Raw genomic sequence first — 22,243 nt, 5'->3', positions numbered from 1 at the left:
TCATTAAGAGCTTAACATGTCACTTGCAGAGTTGAACCTGGGTGGGGAGGATAATAATCAATCTTCCCAACCACCCTAGCTATTAACTCAAATGTTCACATGATGCAACACTCAATGTGTGCATTTTGAGGAAAATATTTGTAATGATCTGAATGTTCTGGTTAAAATTTATGTAATTTATAAGTACTAAAACACTTGCATCTTATAATGGTAAAATTATAAGATTGGTAGCTTACAATTGCAATTTTTTTGCTCTCATTATTCAAAACTAAATACAGTGGGTTATAATCAAGATAACATAGTCATGAAGGTTTTGATTAGATCTCATTGTTACAATGGAAACACCACATTAATGTAAAAAAACAAACTCATGAAAATGTAAGTATGATACTAAGAGATTAGTGTGAATAAAAGAAACTTAATATCTAACATGTTTAAATTGGAATTTGTTAAGATATATACACCTATTTATATGTTGTTTTCAATGTAAATTTACAATTATTGAAAGCCATTTGCTTCCAACTAATTTTAATTTTAATAACCATGAATTTGATTATAAATTTGCATTTGAATTCATCAATAATATAATATAACAAATCACATCATCATCATCAATGTTCAAATTCTATACGTTTCTCGTAATTATATATTTTAAAATTAAATAAACAAATTTGCAAAGTCACAAAAGTTACATTAAAACTACTATTACATTTTTTTTTCAACTCATAAATTAATAATAAATAGTTTTATAATATGAATAAAATAATTATTTATTAAATATATTTAAAATAATGATAATAAACATTTATGTTATAATTAAAATTGTTATATTTTTTTTGTACATCCAACTACCGACAAGTTGATATACTAAGATCCTATACCACCAAGAGTACGTCCAACTACTTACATCTCGATATACTAAAATCCTATACCACCAAGGGTACATATCCTATGGTTTTAGCAAAGAGTCTCCTATACCACCAAGAGTACATATCCTATGGTTTTAGCAAAGCGAGACGCTAGCCAAAGTCAAGGCAGGGGTAGGGAATTTGCTTCTGTGTCTCGAACATCCACCACAGCAGGCCATTGTACTCAATGAGATTTAAACTACGGTCCCCCAGCTTTGCCCAAATAAATTTACCGTCAAACCACACATCACACTGTACTGTGTAATTAAACTTTATAAAACACTTATAAGAATAAAATTTGCAATATATCCTGCCGACCGTACAAAGGGAGCATAAAGAACTTAAACCCCACACCCACCTTAACATCCGGACAATAAAAGGAATAACGACGAAGTCCAATGACATGTTTAATAATGGAGAAGGCAAAGAGAAGGTAGTACAGCATTAACCAGGATGACAACATAGTGAGCTTATTATCTATGGCGTAAAATAAACGAATGAAAACGGCAACCAGAGCGCGGATGCAAACAAGAACCAATCTCAGACGCCTCTAGCATCCGCCATGGCAGGTGATGGAAGCATTTTGGCAATGGAAGTCCTCGCAATTGGAAGCAGCAGCAGCGGTAACAGTTTCCGTCTGCTCAATTTGAAACCCAGCCGTAAAAAATTTACAGTCCCCCAACCCGTCCGCCTCCGTTCCTACACTCCCAAGAGAGAACTGAATTTGATGCTGAAATCCTCTTCATACGAACGAACCAGCCGTCTATGTGCTTATCGGAAATTGAACATTCTCTGCGCCAACAACCACGGCAAGGGCGAGGCGGACCACTCTCATCACCATCACCACCACCATCATCATCACCATCATGATCTCCAGGAGAAGGGGCCATCTTCTGGACACTTGGATGAATGCCAAGAGCGGCAGTTAAACAGGGTTCAGAAGGCCCTCGTATTGCTGGCCAAGGCCACGGGATGGGCCAATTTAGCAGATGCTTTGCGGGAGAATTTCCGTCTCTGCTGTTCTTCTATGGTTTTGTTACTTCTGGCGGCCGTTTGCCCTTATGTCATGCCCAAGACCGCTTCACGATCGGCTCAGAATGCCCTAATTGCACTCGCATTTCCTCTCGTTGGGGTACATATATATCTTTGTTCCACATTTTCTTAGTAAAATAGCTTACTGATAGTGAATACTCAGCAGCTTTGAATTCCTTAGAATAATTCTCGACAGCATTAGATTTCTTATAATACATTTAGTTTAAGATTACAATATGCTATTTATTTTCCACTGTTCCAGAACTCTTTTTGAAATTCAAAATAGCTCCCTTTTCTTTTAAAATAAAAAGTTACATTTGAGACAAAAGTGAAAGGGGTCTGGATAGGTTGGGGTATTGTTATTGCTCCTATGTTCGATTTCTGGGCTCGCACACTCCCTAGGGGGCCCTCAAATACCTGAAGTCATCATGGCCTCTTGACAGAGGGTTGTTACTTGGCACATAAAGTCTAAAGCGTCCTCGAAACTATATTTGACATAGAAGAAAACTGCGTAGTATATTAGATAGAGAACCAAATACGATGTGGAGAAAGTAGTCTATATATTGAAGTTTTTGCAATTATCGACATCTCAGATATATGCAAATCATTCCGCATGTTTAATATCTAGAGACCTCACAAGAAGACAAGGATGCACATAAGGGCATTACGAGACTTCTAATACGATGCACAATTTGAGAATGGAAGATGACTTAGTTGAGTCAAACATATATCTCTTAAGAGATCAACTTATAGATATGGGTTGCAAGATTGAAAGTAGGAATATAAGCTCTACAACTCTTAACAATTTTCCTCGATGTTTCCAGGCATTTGTAACAAGCCTCAACGAATCAGGAGGAATTTATGCCTTAATATTTGATGAGCTTGAAGAGTTACTGTTGCAGGAAGAGCGAAGAAATAAGCTTTATGAAGAATATGGAAACTTTGAACTTGCTTTTTAAGTAAAGTAAAGGTAGGAACGCGGAGCTTTGGCTAGCAAGGAGAAATAAGATGAAATTTAAGACAAGGCAGCGCCAAGCATGAAGTTTTAAAGAAGGGTGAACCTAACTCAAGTAACAAAGGCGAGTGTTTTTATTGTTATAATCCTGGTCATTTTGAGAAATGGTTATAGCAAAAGGAAGTTTAATAGAAAAAAGACATTCAGGTAATATCCTGAATGACAACATAATAATAGTGAAGGAGTTGGAGAATATAATCTTTTTCCTACTTCATAGGAGATCAGATGCATGTAATACATACTCGGTTGCTACTAGGCACATGCCACATAAAATGACAATAAAAGTGTAGGGGAGAGTTGCACTAGGAGATTACATAGTTCACATGGTTAAAGATCAAAGGAATGTTCCTACGAAGATGCCATTGGAAGAACCAAATAATTACAAAATGTGTTGCATATACCTAGTACTTACTATAGTGAATATAGAAGAATCTAATATTTTTGTGACTAGCTTCCTTTCATCTTGATGCGAAAAGTTCCCTGTTCCCAATATGGGACTAATACAATTAATGTAGCCAACTTGCAACAGTCAAATAGGAGTCTTTTGGCTAAGAAGCCACAAGTTGGGGGTTACCTCTTTTTTCCAAAGTGTCCTAGGACTTGCACTTGGCTGTGACAAAAAACACAAGGATTCCAAGGGCAATATGTTGGGGAGATTTGAACCTTTGTTGGGGATTAGGCCGAAATTATATCTTCATCTTCTTTTTTTTGATTACAGTGGAATTGGCAACAGGGGCAGCCTCGTGACTCGCATTACACGGGGTCGATTCTGACCGCTACCTCTATAACCACTGGGAGCTGCGCCCGCCCCTTTATATAGCTCCAGGGTAAGTCCGAGGGATTTGAACTTGTGACCTTCAGTACGGAGCCCGCCTTTCTAACGAACTTCACTGCATTGTGATTACCAACTCGCCTACCCTCGTGGGGCTAATTATATCTTCATCTTCAACAATCTATGTTTGAAACAATTTTGTATTATAAATGTTTCTTGTACCATTGGATATCATTGAATTGAAGATTCATCACTTTTGTGTTCCTTGTCTTGTGCATGTGCCCTATCTAAATAATCTCTATTTGGTATAAAATGCATTCTTTAACTACTAAAATAAGCCACATATAGAAAATCTTCCAAAATTCTGATTTGCTTGAATGAACAAATCTGAAACTAACTTGTAACCCAAGACACAAAATTTTCTCTACTTATTTTGCGGCAGAATATAACAGAAATAAATCACAGTCACACAGTAGCAGAACACAATATTTTTTCTAGGGAACCCAACCGGGAAAACCTTCTGTTTGATTGAGAATTTGATTGAAATAATAATGAGCAATTGATCTCTTACAAAAACAATCTCGTTTAAATAGAAACCAATCTGGTTTTCTCTGCTTGTACTCAACTGAAACACTCCTTGTAAGACTCTGATCCCTGCTTCCCTATTTCCTTGCGCAAGTCCCAAGGAAATTCTCCTATAAATCTGCGCACAAGCCTCTTCTTAGTATGCTAATCCTCTCACAAGCTCACAAACACACAAACCTGTGCTCTATATTGCTTTGTCTCACCAACTCGTTCTCACAAAACAATGAATACAACTGTGCCTTTCGATCTCCTTACAAGCAATTCAAATTAGCTAATTCTGGCAAGTTCTGTTTTCGGAACTCGAACTACTGACTGATGAGTTAACGAACTCATGCAACTCGTCTTGCCTCAAATTAGATGTTGGGACTCACTCGTTTGTCTTTTCCCAAAATAACTTGGACTAGAAGACAACAAATTGAGCCTTCTATTTCCATGCATAAGTCAAACTACTTCGTGAACTGTCCTAACCTATAGGAACTCACCCTAACACTTAGGAATTCATCCTAATTTTTAGGAATTAGCTCCTAACTTAGAGGAATTGGTTCCTAACTTATAGGAACTTGTGCACGCTAAGGAAAACAGTTGCTTCTGGTCTCTTTGACTAAGGCACAAGTCACAGAAGGACCTTTCTCACTACTATTTTCAACACTTCCTCTTAGCGAGGAAGGTGCTTTTGGAAAAACCTTGTCCTTCTGGATCTGTCTCCAATACTACCATGTTTTTCGTTGCTGTAACTACTCCTTCTAAACTAGAAGACTTCCCTAATTTCTTTTGCGGAACATGATTTGAAGACCTGTTCTTTCCCACCATGCTCTGCGAGTCCATCATTTAAGTCATAAGTGCCATGTACCTTGTGTACCTCTATGGTTGTTTCATCTGGCTGGAAGTGATATTGAAAGATTCAACTCTCTTTTGATCTCCCTTAACCAAATCCTCTTCCCACTTGGCTTGAACTCTCCCTATACTGGGAGCCTTTGACTGAGTGGCTGCCTCCACTCGCCCTGGGCTATGCTCCTCATCATCCTGCTAGTCATCCCAACTGCCAACTGTTGAAGTTTCTAAGTCTAACAGTTAGAAACCCTCCATGCATTTTACTGATTTATTCCTACCTACTTGTTCTGTTAATTAACAAGTTATTTACCATGTAAGTACTGAAAATAAATACAAGTGCATGCTCAACACATTACAGATCATCAACTGAAGGAAACTGAAACAAACACACAAATGACACCGTTATTTTTGGACTAATGCCCCCGGAAAAACCCAATGTGGGAAAATCGGTGCAACTATCTGAGGGTTTTATTATTAAGTACTTCTTTTATGAGTACACTGGGTGCCAAACTGGCTAATTCGACATAGATAAAAAATATGGCAGTAGTACCTCTCTTCGGAAACAGGTATTCGGAAAGCCCACTCCACGAAATCCCTCTCCAGCACAATCTGAAGCTCAGCGTCAGCCATCTTGGCTTCTGCGTCAGCCTAAAACCCTTTGTGTTAGCCTACTAAGGCTCTACGCAGCCTCTCTGGCTCTCTGGCTCTCTGCATCACTCCTATAGCCTCTACTGCCTTTGCGTGGCTCCCTTTGGCTCTGCGTCTGCCTCTCTCTGCTTCTGCGTTGGTCTCTCAACACTTTTCCTGCCCCTCTGCCTCGTACTCACTGCCCCTCGCTGCAATTGATCACTAATTCTATCTCTCTAAACTCCGCTCTAGAGAATAGAATGATTGATCACTCTAGTGTATTCTCCAAGTGACCCTCAAGCTCCCTCTTATACTTTTCTTGTTGACAAATCAACGGCCGAGATTAAGTCCCTAATCGACGACTAAGATTAGATCTAGCTTGATCCATGTCTTTTGGACCATTCTAACATAGTTTTATATTAATTCACATTAATATTTTAATTTCCCTAAGTTTAGACTTAGGAACTCCATTAAAAATATTAATTATTTTAATATCTCCCAAACTGTTAAGAATTTGCCCAAACCCTTTCTGGGTATTGGAGATCTCATGTGCCCTAACCTCTCCACCAAATTTCGTGGCTAAAGCACATTCGATGCTAACCCAAATCAACACCAACTAGCCTAGACTATAAAGAAGATATTGGCTAAGGCTCCATCTTGAGAGCTCTATCCTGCTCTCACTCAACCATCACATCTCTACTCTAAGAAATCCCTGCCTTGCTGCTCAAGGCTGCAACTGTCTCTACTTGCAACTTGTAGAGATTTTTCACCCTCACACCTATCTGCTTCTTACACCTAGAAGCTAAGTGCTGGAGGTAAGCCTTACCTCTCCTGAAGATGACATCATTACTTGACTCCCTCTGAAAACTGACAGTACCAAATCCTCTAGCTACATACTGACCATCATCTACTAGCTCAATCTGAAACTGCATGTCCTTCTCCTTCAGGTGGCTAAAAATCTTCTTGTTCCCGGTCATGTGGAAGGATGCTCCTTGAACACATTTGGCAGGTACTTTTCCTTTTGTTCTACTGATCACTGCAACTTTTGCTACTTCAGAATGCTTGCATCCCCAACCGTCAAATCTGCCACTATCAATCTCTCTGGGCTGCTCGAAGAAGACTGAACATAGGCTGCTCAAATTGCCCACTATTTGCTCTCTTGCTCCTTCAAAATTGTGAGCTCTTAGGGACTTCCAAGCTGCCCACTAACAATGTCCTTTGCTGCTCCAAAGGATTGCGTTCTTAGGGTCTTTGTCAAACTTATCACTAGTTTGCCCTCCTACAACCCACTGAACTAGGGCACACGAATTTGCCTCCTAACAGCGCATTAGAACCTCTAATGAGCACTGTACATGAGGTTTTTAACTCTGCCAACTTACAAACCTCCTGCTTCACCAAGATGCTGCACTTAGGGCTTACAGAATCAGTGCTCTGAACATGCTTTCAACTGCTTTGAAAGATTGCTGCTTAGGGCACAAAAAAATTTGCCCACTAACAACAAGAAGTCTGCCTACTTGCTCACTGTACTAGGGCTTGTTACATTAGCCCTCTTGACTGCTTAAAATCCAATCCTTAGGGCATCCAACCAACCCTCAATCAATGCTTTAACCCATTGTAAAGTTACTGAACCTTCGGTTGGCATGCACTGCTGTTCATGTTAAAATTGGCAACTAGGGCCAAACTCCATGTGGGTTAGCTTATTTATGGCAGCTGATATTTTTATTGGATCCCTCTCGTCGAGAGGTGTAGGATTGATCTAAAGATCATCCGATTCTGATAAGTATTTATGGAGATATGAATTTATTTTGATTATGGAATTACTATCAAGCCGACCAACAACTTGAGTAGGCTTAGAAGCCCAATAGTCGTGTCTATTCATCATCTACGTTATAGTATAAATATAGAGGACTTGAAATCATTTGCATCACACATCCTCTTCATGTGTTCTCCTCCTCTCCACGTCTTGGGTTTTTGGAGGAGGGACACCTAAATATACGCTAGATGATGCCCTAAACGCAGTCATTAATGGAGCCCTAAATTACAGTCATGAAGATGAGGATCATAGTCGCAGTTGAGTGAGATCTTGCCGTAGTAAAGGAAAGATTCAAGACACAAATTGAATGCCCTAATCCGCTGTCCTAGAAGGCTTCATATGCAGTCCTAAAGGAGAGACCTAACCACCGCAGTTAAGGGTGCCTTAGGCCACAGCCAACAAAGGTTTTATGCCGCAAAGGAGGCACGTATACACAATCCATGGAGACCTTATACGTTGGGATTTATACGTTGTCCGTGGAGACCCTATACACTGGGATTTTTATGCTGTTCATGGAGACCTAAACGTAGTCACTTATACGCTGTTCAAGATGATGTCAACAACCCTAAACGCAGTCATATGGAGGAACATATATGTTGTCTAAGCAGGTCAATGGAGACACCTAATTCACAATCAATGGAGATATCTATGAGCAACAAAGAGACCTATTGTAGTCATCTAAATAGGTGTCATAATGTCACATTGCTGTAGGTGATAGCATGACATATTCAAGGACTATTTGGGCATGATAGGACTGTGTGCAAGGACGCTGATGACAGCATGTTTCTATAGAGGATTCTGGAACTATAGCTTAGCTGCCTTGCTAGGCTGCAAGCCATAGCAAGCGGCTAAGGCTGATATGTATATGAACTAAAGCATGATGTATGGGTAGCATTATGAGCAGCATGATGATATGAGATCATGGGCAACATAATGATATCATGAGCAGCGTGATGTATGGGCAGCATGATGCATGGGCAACATGAAGCATAATTATCATGGGCAACATGATGTATGAGATCATGGACAACATGATGTATGGGAAGCATGATGCATGGGCAGCATGAAGCATAATGATGTATGGGCAGCATAGTGATCATGAATAACATGATGATGCATGATGCAGCATGATGGTACTACACGGTAAGGTGCAGCAAATGGACGAGATGCAACACTATGATAGGTGAAGGAGTCACCTTAGAGAATCAGTTGAAGCAATATGTCTTCAACTGATCTCTGCAGATATCAAAAGTCAAAGTGTTGACTTCTATTGTAAATGTACTATCTCTCTCACTTTCTCTGTTGAACTTTGAAGAACATAAAAGAAGAATTGATCAAGGGTTTCCCCACATTGTGGGGTTTGTCCCTGGCTAGCGCCACATCTTGTGTCCTCTTGTCTTGGCTTGTCTTCTACGATTTATATTTATGTTCTATCTGCAGTTTACTTTAATGCTAATGTGATTGCTAACTGTGAAAATTTAAATAAATTGCTCTAGCATAGAACATACCTAAACTTAACATGGTATTAGAGCTGAGGTGAAGACAATGCCCAAGCAAGAGTGAAAGAGCAATCACCAAAGACAGTTGGGACAAGACAAAAGGATCAATGGGTTCCTCATAATTCACCTAGGGTGAAGTCGGAGAAGAGAATATTATCAGAATGGCGCAGCAGAAGGTTTTGATGGCCTACCTAAAGGTCACTTCATTGGGAAGTTCAGATCTAAGGGTGGAAGGAAAGACAGATGTCTTGGTTACAATAAGTTTGGCCATTATGCGAAGGAGTGTCTGAATGGCAGATAAACAAATCATTCCAGGGTCAAGGGAATGACAGGTAATACAGTTCATCAAGGAGAAATGGCTGACTCTTCAAAGAAAGCAAGGAACCCTAGGCACTTCATCGGATAGATAATCGTGGGATTATACTTGGAGCCGATATCACCTATCCCGGAAAGGGTGTAGGGAATGTTACCCCTAAATTGAATAAGGGTAACTCGATTCATTTACAAAATCTCTTTTATGTCCCTGATTGCAAGAAGAACCTGGTGTCCATCTCGGCAATGGAAGTCAAAGGTTTAGGGTGGCACTCATCGATGGAAAGGTACGTGTTTGAAAATAGATTTTTCAAAGATGTTTTCTTGAGTTCAGGATTGTATCAAGTTGCAGGAAGTCCACCGGGGACCATGTCCATTGACACAGGACCGAAGGTCTGTGAGTCAGATGGTGACAGGGATGCCTGAATTCAAAAAGAGCATGAAGGTACATGTCTGAGATGTACCGAAGGAAAATCTTATAAGGGGACCATTCCCCTCATGCCATAGGTCCACAGGTTTGGAACAACCCGAGGAGTTTGAGATTCATGATTGGAAATCTCACGTATGCAGGTGGTAGAAAGCCCTCTATGGCTTGAAGCAAAACACCCCGGGCATAGTATGAGAGGATCAACAGTTGTCTGATGACGCTGAGATTCACTAGGAGTGAAATCGATCCAAACCATCTGAAGGTTGTGGATGACAAACCTCTCATACCGGCACCTATGTTTGACAGGTGCAGACCCTCTCATTTGTAGAAGACAGAGGGAGTTGGATCCTGAATGTGGTAAGATAAACTGCAAGCCTGTGACTACCTTGAGGATCTTAACTTTCAGAAGTTATATGGTAGTGATGTCGGACCGATTTGGGAAATGCCTCTGAGTTTCATAAACTCATTCGTGTTGATGTTCTTGGTGAACCTTTGTCCGGACATATGTTTTGCAGTTAGTATGGTGAGCTCATATTTGGTTGAGCTTCACTGGATTGGTGCCTAGAATCTTCTGAGATATCTTCAGGGCATAATTTCTCATGGATTGAGATACACTGCCTGAAATATTTCAAATGCTGAGTGGGCAGGCAGTGTGGAGGATCAATAGAGCACTTCTCAGTGCTGGTTCTCCTTGGGATTCTGCTTCGATATCATGGATGAGTAGGAAGCAAAAGTCAGTTGTTATAAGTACCGCCGAGACTAGATATATAACTACGAGTATGACCTCGTATGAAGTTGCCTGGTTGTGGAAACTCTTCAGTGAGTACACATGATGAATACCACTGTGATTCTCTGTGACAACCAGAGGCGGGATTCGATTATTGAGGAATCTCGTATTCGACGATTGCTCCAGCAGATAGACATTAGATATTGCCTTATCTGGGATATGGTAAGTCGATGAGCAAGGAGGCTCCATCGCATTAAGATGATGTATAGGTCACTACACTTTGTCAAAGCCCCAGGGAAAGATCAAATTTGTGTTTTTCTCGAACGACGTAGAGTCGTCGAGAGACCCTTGTACAAGGGTCCTGCATGTTGCATACATTGAGGTTTGGGAGCTCTGGGGGCTTGCGGTTCTTACTGGAGCAACATACGACCACAGGGCGACTCACCCTCCCCTGGTGGTGCGCACTGGGACAAGATGATTCGCTCTCTTGTGGGATAAGATGATTCGCTCTCCTATGGACATGATGATTCGCTCTCCTGTGAAATAAGATGATTCACTCTCTTATGGGACAAGATGATTCGCTTTCTTGTCGGACAGGATGATTCGCTCTCCTGTGGACAAGATGATTCGCTCTCCTGTGAAACAAGATGATTCGCTCTTTTGTGGGACAAGATGATTCGCTTTCTTGTGGGACAGGATGATTCGCTCTCTTGTGTAGTAGGATGATTAGTTCTCTTGTGAGGTCTGGATGATGTGTTCTCCATGACGACTATGTAGCAGGATGCTTAATTCTCCTGTGAGGCCTGGATGATGTGTTCTCTATGGTGATTGTGTAGCAGGATGATTAGTTCTCCTGTGAGGACAGGATTGATTAAGTTCTCCTGTCGAGGCATCCTACCCATGCAGTCTGGGACTCATGGGAAGTAACTCTCATCTGATCAATGAGCAGGGAAATGAGGATAGGGACCATAGTAGTACTGATGGACGCATTGTTGTATCTACTGTACTCCCTATGCTAGGATGACCTTCATTGATCTAGGATCAATGGTACTGGTCTGGGACTAGTTGTAGGAGTTGTACCTACTATGACGTTGACTTCGGGTCGATTGAGACTGGTCTGGGACCAGTGGTGCATACTCTAAGACTGACTTCGGGTCAGTGTAGCACTGGTCTGGGACCAGTGAGAGTGGTACATACTATGATGCTGACTTTGGGTCGGTTGAGACTGGTCTGGGACCAGTGGTAGGAGTGGTACCCACTATGACGCTGACTTTGGGTCGGTTGAGACTGGTTTGGGACCAGTGGTACTTACTCTGAGATTGACTCGGGTCAGTGGAGAATGGTATGAGACATTTTTGATCAATTCTTCTTCTTCATGGTTCAGTAGAGCTAAGTAGAGTAGAGCAAAGCTAGCAAAGCAAAGTAGAGCCAACAGAGCCAGCAGAGCTGAGCACGGCTCTGTAGAGCTGAGCAGAGTTGGGCAGAGCAGTGCAGGGCACTGATGGCAGAGATAGTATAGTCGGACATATAGATCAGCGGATGGAGTTATCCCTAGTTGAGAGGGAGTGTTAAAATTGGCAACTAGGGCCAAACTCCATGTGGGTCAGCTTATTTATGGCAGCTGATATTTTTATTGGATTCCTCTCGTCGAGAGGTGTAGGATTGATCTAAAGATCATCCGATTCCGATAAGTATTTATGGAGATATGAATTTATTTTGATTATGGAATTATTATCAAGCCAACCAGCAACATGAGTAGGCTCAGAAGCCCAATAGTCATATCTATTCATCATCTACGTTTTAGTATAAATATAGAGGACTTGAAATCATTTGCATCACACATCCTCTTCATGTGTTCTCCTCCTCTCCACGTCTTGGGTTTTTGGAGAAGGAGGGACACCTAAATATACACTGGATGATGCCCTAAACGTAGTCATTAATGGAGCCCTAAATTACAGTCATGAAGAAGAGGATCCTAGCTGCAGTAGAGTGAGATCTTGCCGCAGTAAAGGAAAGATTCAAGGCACAGATTGAATGCCCTAATCCGCTGTTCTAGAAGGCTTCATATGCAGTCCTAAAGGAGAGACCTAACCACCACAGTTAAGGGTGCCCTAGGCCACAACCAACAAAGGTTCTATGCAGCAAAGGAGGCACGTATACATAGTCCATGGAGACCTTATACGCTGGGATTTATATGCTGTCCATGGAGACCCTATACACTGGGATTTATACGCTGTTCATGGAGACCTAAACGCAGTCACTTATACGCTGTTCAAGATGATGTCAACAGCCCTAAACGCAGTCATATGGAGGAACATATACACTGTCCAAGCAGGTCAATGGAGACACCTAATTCATAGTCAATGGAGATATCTAAGAGCAGCAAAGAGACCTATTACAGTCATCTAAACAGGTGTCATATTGTCACATTGCTATAGGTGATAGCATGACATATTCAAGGACTATTTGGGCATGATAGGACTGTGTGCAAGGAAGCTGATGATAGCATGTTTGTGTAGAGGATTCCGGAACTATAACCTAGCTGCCTTGCTAGGCTGCAAGCCATAGCAAGCAGCTAACGCTGATATGTATATGAACTAAAGCATGATGTATGGGCAACATTATGAGCAGCATGATGATATGAGATCATGGGCAGCATAATGATATCATGAGCAACGTGATGTATGGGCAACATGATGCATGGGCAGCATGATGTATGAGATCATGGACAGCATGATGTATGGGCAACATGATGCATGGCCAGCATGAAGCATAATGATGTATGGGCAGCATGATGCATGGGCAACATGAAGCATAATGATGTATGGGCAACATAGTGATCACGAGTAGCATGATGATGCATGATGCAGCATGATGGTACTACACGGTAAGGTGCAACAAATGGACGAGATGCAACACTATGATAGGTGAAGGAGTCACCTTAGAGAATTAGTTGAAGCAATATGTCTTCAACTGATCTCTGCAGATATCAAAAGTCAAAGTGTTGACTTCTATTGTAAATGTACTATCTCTCTCACTTTCTCTACTGAACTTTGAAGAACATAAAAGAAGAATTGATCAAGGGTTTCCCCACATTGTGGGGTTTGTCCCTGGCTAGCGCCACATCTTGTGTCCTCTTGTCTTGGCTTGTCTTCTGCGATTTATATTTATGTTCTATCTGCAGTTTACTTTAATGCTGATGTGATTGTTAACTGTGAAAATTTAAATAAATTGCTCTAGCATAGAACATACCTAAACTTAACAATTCATCACCTATGAACAACCCTCCTCTTCCTGCTCCAAGTCAACCCTACACACTGTCACTCTCCTCACAGTTCTGCCCACTACAGAGATCTCTCTACTTACGGTCACGACCCCTTCACCATACTCAGGACTAGGCTGCATTCAACAGAGATCTGGACAGTCCTTAGGGTTGCCATGCATCATAGGAAGAAGCCCTAACTAGGGCATATTAAACTGTTGTCCAAATCCTTCTGGACAAACCTATCCATCTTAGCATTCATCAACATAAAACAATACATGCATACCTTGCATCCTCCTCTGTTTTGTTCAGCACAACCCTTGAGATTCTCGGCCCCTGTACCAGCTTACTGCTCCATTACAACTCGGACACAGTTCTAGGGTCACTAAAAGGTCTCGGCCTTAGGTATCTTCCTGCACTGATGGTCAAGAAAATTTGGCCCTAAATTCTATTTTGACTCCAGACCTTGTGGCGCCCTCTGTCCTCAAAATTTAGGGCTCTTGTCCTCACTAAACTCCAAGAGATCCTCATGCCAAAACACAGAATATCCAGCCCCAAACCAACATGCCAAACAACTGCAGAACTTCGGCCAGCTCTCCTCCTTCGATCTGCACTAGAACTTGAGACAAAACCAGAACATAACACGTTCTCCCCTCCTATTTAGTCGATCTTCTAAGGTCTTCAGCTCCTAGGCTTGTTTTCCTATGATGAATGCACTTTTGGATCTATTAACCAATCTTGGTGGTGGTCATTCTGTTCCTTGCTTTGATACCATGTAGAAAATCCATGAAAATTCTGATCTACTTGAATGAACAAATTTGAAACTAACTTGTAACCCGAGGCACATAATTTTCTCTACTTATTTTGCAGTGGAATAGCACAGAAATAAATCATTGCCACACAGTAGCAAAACACTATTTTTTCTAGGGAACCCAGATGGAAAACCCTCTGCTTGATTGAGAATTTTATTGATAGAAGCATGAGCAATAGTTCTCTTACAAAAAACATCTTGTTTCAATAGAAACCAATCTGGTTTTTTGTGCTTGTACTAAGCTGAAACACTCCTTGCAAGACTTTGATCCCTGCTTCCTTATTTCCTTGCATAAATCCCAAGGAAATTCTGCTATAAATCTGCACACAAGCCTCTTGTTGGTACGCTGATCCTCTCACAAGCTCACAAACACACAAACCTGTGCTCTCTATTGCTTTGTCTCACCAACTCGTGCTCACAAAACAATGAATACAATTGTGCCTTTTGATCTCCTTATAAGCAATTTGAATTAGCTAATTCTGGCAAGTTCTATTTTTGGAACTCAAACTAGTGATTGATGAGTTAACTAACTCAAGCAGCTTGTCATGCCTCAAATTAGAAGTTGAGGCTCACTCGTTTGTCTTTTCCCAAAAATAACTTGCACTAGAAGACAACAAACTAAGCCTTCCATTTCCATGCATAAGTCAAACTGCTTCATGAACTATCCTAACTTATAGGAACTCACCCTAACTTTTAGGAATTCGTCTTAATTTTAGGAATTAGCTCCTAACTTATAAGAATTGGTTCCTAACTTATAGGAACTTGTGCATGCCAAGGAAAAAAAGTGCTTCTGGTCTCTTTGACTAAGGCACAAGTCAAAGAAGGACCTTTCTCGCTACTATTTTCAACACCACATGCACAAGGCATTTTATACTAGAAAATGTGGGCCTTGCACTCAATTGCCCCAAGCAAAGAGTCCAAAACATAGTAGATCTATTAGCTTGTTATACATGTTACAAAATTGTTGCAATGGCTTAAGAGCAAAATTTCCATAATGCTACCATAAACAATAATATTTGAAATAGAAAGCCAACTAGTCAGATTGAGACAACAAAAAGTCATGTACCATTGAATATCAAGCTTAGTCTAGATGGCGGGTCATCCTTAGGTAGTGTTGGACCTCAGAATTACTCTCTCTTTGACAACTTTTCTCACTTCCTTCTCTTATTTTCCATAAAAGACAGATCTTCATCACTGATAAATGATAGATTTTGTCTCAAAGAAGACATTAAATGATTGACATGTTATACTTTTATGTTTTTGCTATTTGAAATAAGTTTTTGCAAATTAGCTACGAAACACAGCCTATTCTGCAGCTAACCATGTGTTCCGTAGCTACTTCCATGGTTGAACAGGTTACAGGTGTCAAATGAAGAAACCAGCCACATGGGCATTTCTGGAATTGTCTCGACATGGATCCTATCCTAGTCACCCAACCTAGATTGACAAAAAAGTCAGTTCAAGACCACAATCAAAGGAGGAGTCAAACGAAGAAACCCAAGAGCAATAGGACTCTTTGTCCACTATTCACGGTTAATTAATAAAACCCGACAGTTTTGTTGTAGCAATAACTCGAACCAGCGACCAGTGATAACGGTTTCATGCAACCATCTTGCTGACTTAAAGTCACCTGTAGCTGATCAACCACTTACGTAGAATTGTTGTAAACGTGTAGACCACCTGTAGCTAAATTCTCTCAAAAGACAGTTAGGAATGTTTCTTTAAATATCAGTTGTACAAAACTGAGAAAAAGTTCGAATTTTTGGATGTATTAAGCTCAGACTTACAGCTCTGTAATTTTGGAACTTGTTTTCCTGTTAATAATATGAAGCCGTGTTTGACCAAGTGATCATTTGAAAGAATATCTTCAGCTAATTAGCAGCTCAACTCAGTCAGTTGCAGAGGGCCCCTGCATTGAAGGAGGTTTTTCTTTTTATTTTGTTTATTATTCAGTTTAGTTTCATTATTTACTTTTAGCAGTGTTTGTAGTTTAGGTTGATTTCTTGTAGTTTGATTTCTTTTAATTCTGTTCAGTAGCATAATGTTAGAATTCAATGGTGTAGTCTTGTTTCTCCTATCTATTTCATAAATGAAACTTGTTTTGTTTTAATAGGGTAAGGTTGAAAAGTAATAATGATGCATTGTTGATTAGTTTACTCACTGTTTTGTTGGTTATTTATTTCCTAGTTCAGATTGCCAGTGCACTGTGTAAATAAATGTTTTTGACCACCATTTCAAGCTGATATCCATCCTAAACAAAATGGTTAAACATTCATTTTACACAAGGATTGAAACCAATCAGTTACTGTTTGCATGTTTTACTTAGTTCTTTGGACCACACAGTACAGGAAGTTGCTTGTATGCCATCTCAAGAAAGTTATCTTTCAAAATTGATGGTTTGGGCAACTGGAAGTACTTCAGTTAGTTTCATTCTCTGTAATGATTTCAATTTGCCTTACAACTTCACCTTTTAATTTTTGACTTAGGATTAAATGACAAGATATGATAGATGCTCTGTTTTTTCTTCATTTAACTTAGATTTTGATTAATTCACCTTTAGGAAATTTAGACTTAGTTTCTCATAATTCAGATTGTACATCATTAGGAATCAAAGAAACCCCCAAAACAAAACAATATAAAAATACAAAACAACGAAATAAGAAGGGTTAACTAGCACATAGAGTGCACTAGACTTCATCAGCTTATGAGCCTCGGTTGATAATTTATGCAAAGCAATTTAGGATACTAAATTGACTAAACATTTTGGCGCCGTTGCCGGGGAAGTGTAACTAGGTAACCTTATCTCTTACATTAAAAAAAATGATATGCATAGAGAAAGAGACTCTAGGGGTAGATTTATAGCTAGAGGCAAGAGTTCAATTCCTACAACACCACCTACTCCACCAAGAACAAGAAAAGATACACCTCCATCCCAAACTCATATTCCCAACCATAGAACTCCTGAAATTCCAGGGGCAGAAATCCAATCAAAAGAATCTCCTACTTCATCTACCAAGTCAGTCTTAGAGGAGAAAAATCTTGGATCTCCAACAATAGGAGTAGCCTTTTTCACCTCTACAGGGGAGCACATTTTAGTTGAAGAATTAGGAATACTTGGTGAGGAAGAAGAAGTAGAACCTCTCTTCCATATCCCATTAATAGAAGAACCAGAGGAGGAGAAAGTAACCTTGCAGGTTGAACCCTATACTGACTCTGAAGAAACTATAATGGCAGAAGAAGGAGAAGATGGAGAATTCACACTGTTTGGAGGAGGGGGTAGAGGAAATAATGAAGGAGGCAGATGAAATAGGGAAATAGATAATTCTTTTGTATTCCCTATAGTGGATGAAGAAACAAATGCCATAATGAAAAATATCTCACCTTCTGTCCTCCCAAACTTCCATGGGTTAAAAAGTGAGGATCCTGAAACATTTTTATTTGAGTTTGAAGTCTTGTGCAGAACCTATGATTATTTGGAAGACTCTCAAAAACTTAAGTTGTTCCCTTCAACATTGAAAGGAGCTGCTTTGAAGTGGTTCATGGGGTTAGTCACTCAGTCCATTAGAACATGGAATGACATGAAAAAAGTGTTTTTAGATAGGTATTTGGATTATTGCATGCCTACCAATCACAAAGATGAAGTGTTCAAAATGATGCAAAGAGAGGATGAAAATTTAGAGGATTTGTTAATTTTAGGTATGTTCTATGCTAGAGCAATTTATTTAATTTCTTTTCCATATTAGCAATCACATCAACATAAAGTAAACTGCAGATAGAACATAAATATAAATTGCAGAAGACAAGCCAAGACAAAGGACACAAGATGTGGTGCTAGCCAGGGACAAACCCCACAGTGTAGGGAAACCCTTGATCAATTCTTCTAATTTGTTCTTCAAAGTTCAACAGAGAAAGAGAGAGAGAGTACATTTACAATAGAAGTGAACACTGTGACTTATCTAGATCTAGCATAGATCATTTCGAATAACGATGAGATCAGTTGAAGACATTCTGCTTCAACTGATTCTCCAAGGTGACTCCACCTATCATCGTGCTGCATCTGGTTCTCTTGATGTACCACTGCATACTGCATCATGTTGCACTGATCATGATACCCCATGTCCATGATCTTATCCATCATCATGCTGCCCATACTCATGTGCATCATCATGCTGCTGTTCTAACAGATGGCATTCTATCACTGCTGTACATTGTGACAGGGCTGCTACAAGTATGCCATTCTATCACTGTTGTTTATCATGCTACATCTTTACTTCATCATTCCTTTTGCTGAGATCATCATGATGCATATTCATATTAGAGCCATGGAGGTCATAAGAACATACGAAGATCATTCCTTATATACTTATTGATCACCAAGTATAAGTCATATCCCTACAGATGACCGGGAGAATGCCGAGATATATATAGTGATATTTTATGCTATAATAGTTATGCAGAGAATGTAGTCCTACTGCTTCAAACCCTAACCACTGCTGGCTTGCGGGTTCCATATATGACTGTGATCTCCATATATAACCTGCGTTCCATATATAAATTGTGGGCTTCATATATGACCTGCGTTCCATATATTATCCAAACTGTGGGCTTCATATATTACCTGCGTTCCATATATAATCCAACTGCGGGCTTCATATATTACCTGCGTTCCATATATAATCCAACTGCGGGCTTCATATATTACCTGTGTTCCAAACTGCGGGCTTCATATATTACCTGCGTTCCAAACTGCGGGCTTCATATATTGGCTGCGGCTAACAACGTTCCATATATACCTGTACGTGGATTCCAGAGATGAAACCCGAGTTCTGTTCCTAGCGTATACATGTATCCATTTGCCAGCGTAATGAACAGCGTGTAATGAACAACGTATTAGCGTATATATGAAAAGCGTATCAATGTATTATTGACCAGCGTAATGAACAACGTATCTATTGTATGTGTCATGACCTGTGTATTAATATTTATGCCCTGCGTATAAATGACTTTACAGATCCGAGAACATTACATCCTCTATTGACTGTGGTTTGATGACTGTGGCACCCTTGACAGCGTATAACAACGTTTTACCATGACCAGCGTTTTACCATGACTGCGTTGTACTGCGGCTAGGGCATTTCCATAAGGCCAGCGTATCACTCTTGGTGTCTCACTCCTTCTCCAAAAACCCAAGACGTGGAGAGGAGGAGATCACTCAAGAATGTGTGTTCAAATGACATCAAATCCTCATCTATTTATACCAAAAATGTATAGGTTGAATAGACATGACGTTTGGGCTTCTAGAGCCTACATAAGAGCTGGTCGGCTTGATAATAATTACATAAACAAAATAAATTCATATCTCCATAAATACTTATCAGAATTTGATGATCTTTGGATCAATCCTACACCTCTCGACGAGAGGGATCCAATAAAAATATCAGCTGCCATAAATAAGCTGACCCACATGGAGTTTGGCCCTAGTTGCCAATTTAACACTCCCTCTCAACTAGGGAGAACTCCATTCGTTGATCCATAAGTCCGACTGTACTATCTTTGTCATCAGTGCCCTGCACTGCTCTGCCCAACTCTTCTCAGCTCTGCTTTGCTCTACTCAGCTTTGCTGGCTCTGCTCAGCTTTGCTGGCTCTGGCTCAGCTCTGCTTAGCTCTGTTGGTTCTGCTCTGCTCAGCTCTACTGGCTCTGGCTCAGCTCTGTTGGCTCTGCTCAGCTCAGCTCCGCTGGCTCTGCTAGTTCTGCTTTGCTCAGCTCTGCTGGCTTTGGCTCAGCTCTGCTCAGCTCTGTTGGCTCTGCTCTGCTTAGCTCCACTAGCTCTGGCTCAGCTCTGCTCTACTTAGCTTTGCTGAACTATGAAGAAGAAGAATTGATCGAGAATGTCTCATACCATTCTCCACTGACCCAAAGTCAGTCTCAGAGTGCGTACCACTGGTCCCAGACCAATCTCAACCGACTCGAAGTTAGCTTCATAGTAGGTACCACTCCTACCACTAGTCCCAGACCAGTATCATAGTCTCAGAGAGTGTACCACTGGTCCCAGACTAGTCTCAACCGACCCGAAGTCAGCGTCATAGTATGTACCACTCTCACTAGTCCCAGATCAGTACTGTACTGACACAAAGTCAGTCTCAGAGTATGTACCACTAGTTCTAGACCAGTCTCAACCGACCCAAAGTCAGTGTCATAGTATGGTACAACTCCTACCACTGGTCCCAGACCAGTATCGCAGTCTTAGAGAGTGTACCACTGGTCTCAGACCAGTCTCAAGTTTCAACCGATCCGAAGTCAGCGTCATAGTATGTACCACTCTCACTGGTCCCAAACCAGTACTGCACTGACACAAAGTCAGTCTCAGAGTATGTACCACTGGTCCCAGACCAGTCTCAACCGACCCGAAGTTAGCGTCATAGTATGGTACAACTCCTGCCACTGGTCCCAGACCAGTATCATTGATCCCAGATCAATGGAGGTCATCCTAGCGTAGGAAGTACGGTAGATACAACGATGCGTCCATTGGTACTACTATGGTCCCTAAGTTCATTTCCCTGCTCATTGATCAGATGAGAGGTACTTCCCATGAGTCCCAGACTACATGGGTAGGATGCCTCGACAGGAGAACTAATCAATCCTGTCCTCACAGGAGAACACATCAATCCTGCTACAATCGCCATGGAGAACACATCAATCCAGGCCTCACAAGAGAACACTTCAATCCTGCTACAATCGCCATGGAGAACACATCAATCCAGGCCTCACAGGAGAACACATCAATCCTGCTATAGTCGCCATGGTGAACACATCAATCTAGGCCTCACAGGAGAACTAATCATCTTGCTACACAGGAGAGCGAATCATCCTGTTCCACAAGAGAGCGAATCATCTTGTTCCACAAGAGAGCGAATCATCTTGTTCCACAAGAGAGCGAATCATCTTGTTCCAGTGCACACCATCAGGGGAGGGTCACCTTGTGGCCGTATGTTGCTCCAGTAAGAACCGCAAGCCCTCCAGAGCTCCCAGAGCTCAATGTATGCAACATGCAGGACCCTTTTACAAAGGTCTCTAGACGACTCCAAGTCGTTCGGGAAAATCACAGATTTGATTTTTCCCCTGGGGCTTTAGTAACCTGTACATCATCTCAATGCGATGGAGCCTCCTTGCTCATCGACTTTCCATATCCCAGATAAGGCAGTATCTGATGTCTGTCTGCTGGAGCAATTGTCGAATACGGGATTCCTCAATAATCGAATCCCACCTCTGGTTGTCACAGAGAAAAACAACTCACTTAAGAGCTTCCGCAACCATGCAGCTTCATACGAGATCATACTCGTAGCCATGTATTTGGTCTTGGCGGTGCTTATAGCGACCGACTGTTGTTTCCTGAATTGAAGCAGAATCCAAAGAGAACTAGCACTGAAAAGTGCTCTAGTGATCCTCCACACTGCCTACCCATTCAACATTCGAATAATAATGCAATTTCATCTTTCTGGCAGTGTATCTTAATCCATGAGAGATTGTGCCCTGAAGATATCTCAGAAGATTCTTGGCACCAATCTAGTGAGGCTCAACCAAATATGAGCTCACCATGCTAATTGCAAAACATATGTCCGG

At 40.9% G+C, this 22,243-nt stretch overlaps 1 protein-coding gene across 1 annotated transcript in view; it reads left to right on the top strand.

Moving 5' to 3' along the window:
- The first annotated feature begins 1,270 nt into the window (after positions 1-1,270).
- The window catches only part of LOC149140001 (putative cadmium/zinc-transporting ATPase HMA1, chloroplastic), a 62,304-nt gene continuing 41,331 nt past the window's right edge, over positions 1,271-22,243 (top strand). The window contains exon 1 of the mRNA XM_089450874.1: positions 1,271-2,040. Within this exon, the coding sequence (XP_089307000.1) occupies positions 1,471-2,040 (570 nt within the window). The 5' untranslated portion in view covers positions 1,271-1,470. The remainder of the gene's footprint in view (positions 2,041-22,243) is intronic.

Source organism: Pinus tabuliformis, chromosome X (genome assembly GCF_031772625.1).
Source record: "Pinus tabuliformis cultivar Carrire ecotype Pingquan chromosome X, CPIR1, whole genome shotgun sequence".
Classification (NCBI taxonomy): Eukaryota; Viridiplantae; Streptophyta; class Pinopsida; order Pinales; family Pinaceae; genus Pinus; species Pinus tabuliformis.
The sequence above is the reverse complement of the archived record's forward strand: the minus strand, read 5'-3'. Positions and strand labels throughout refer to the sequence as shown.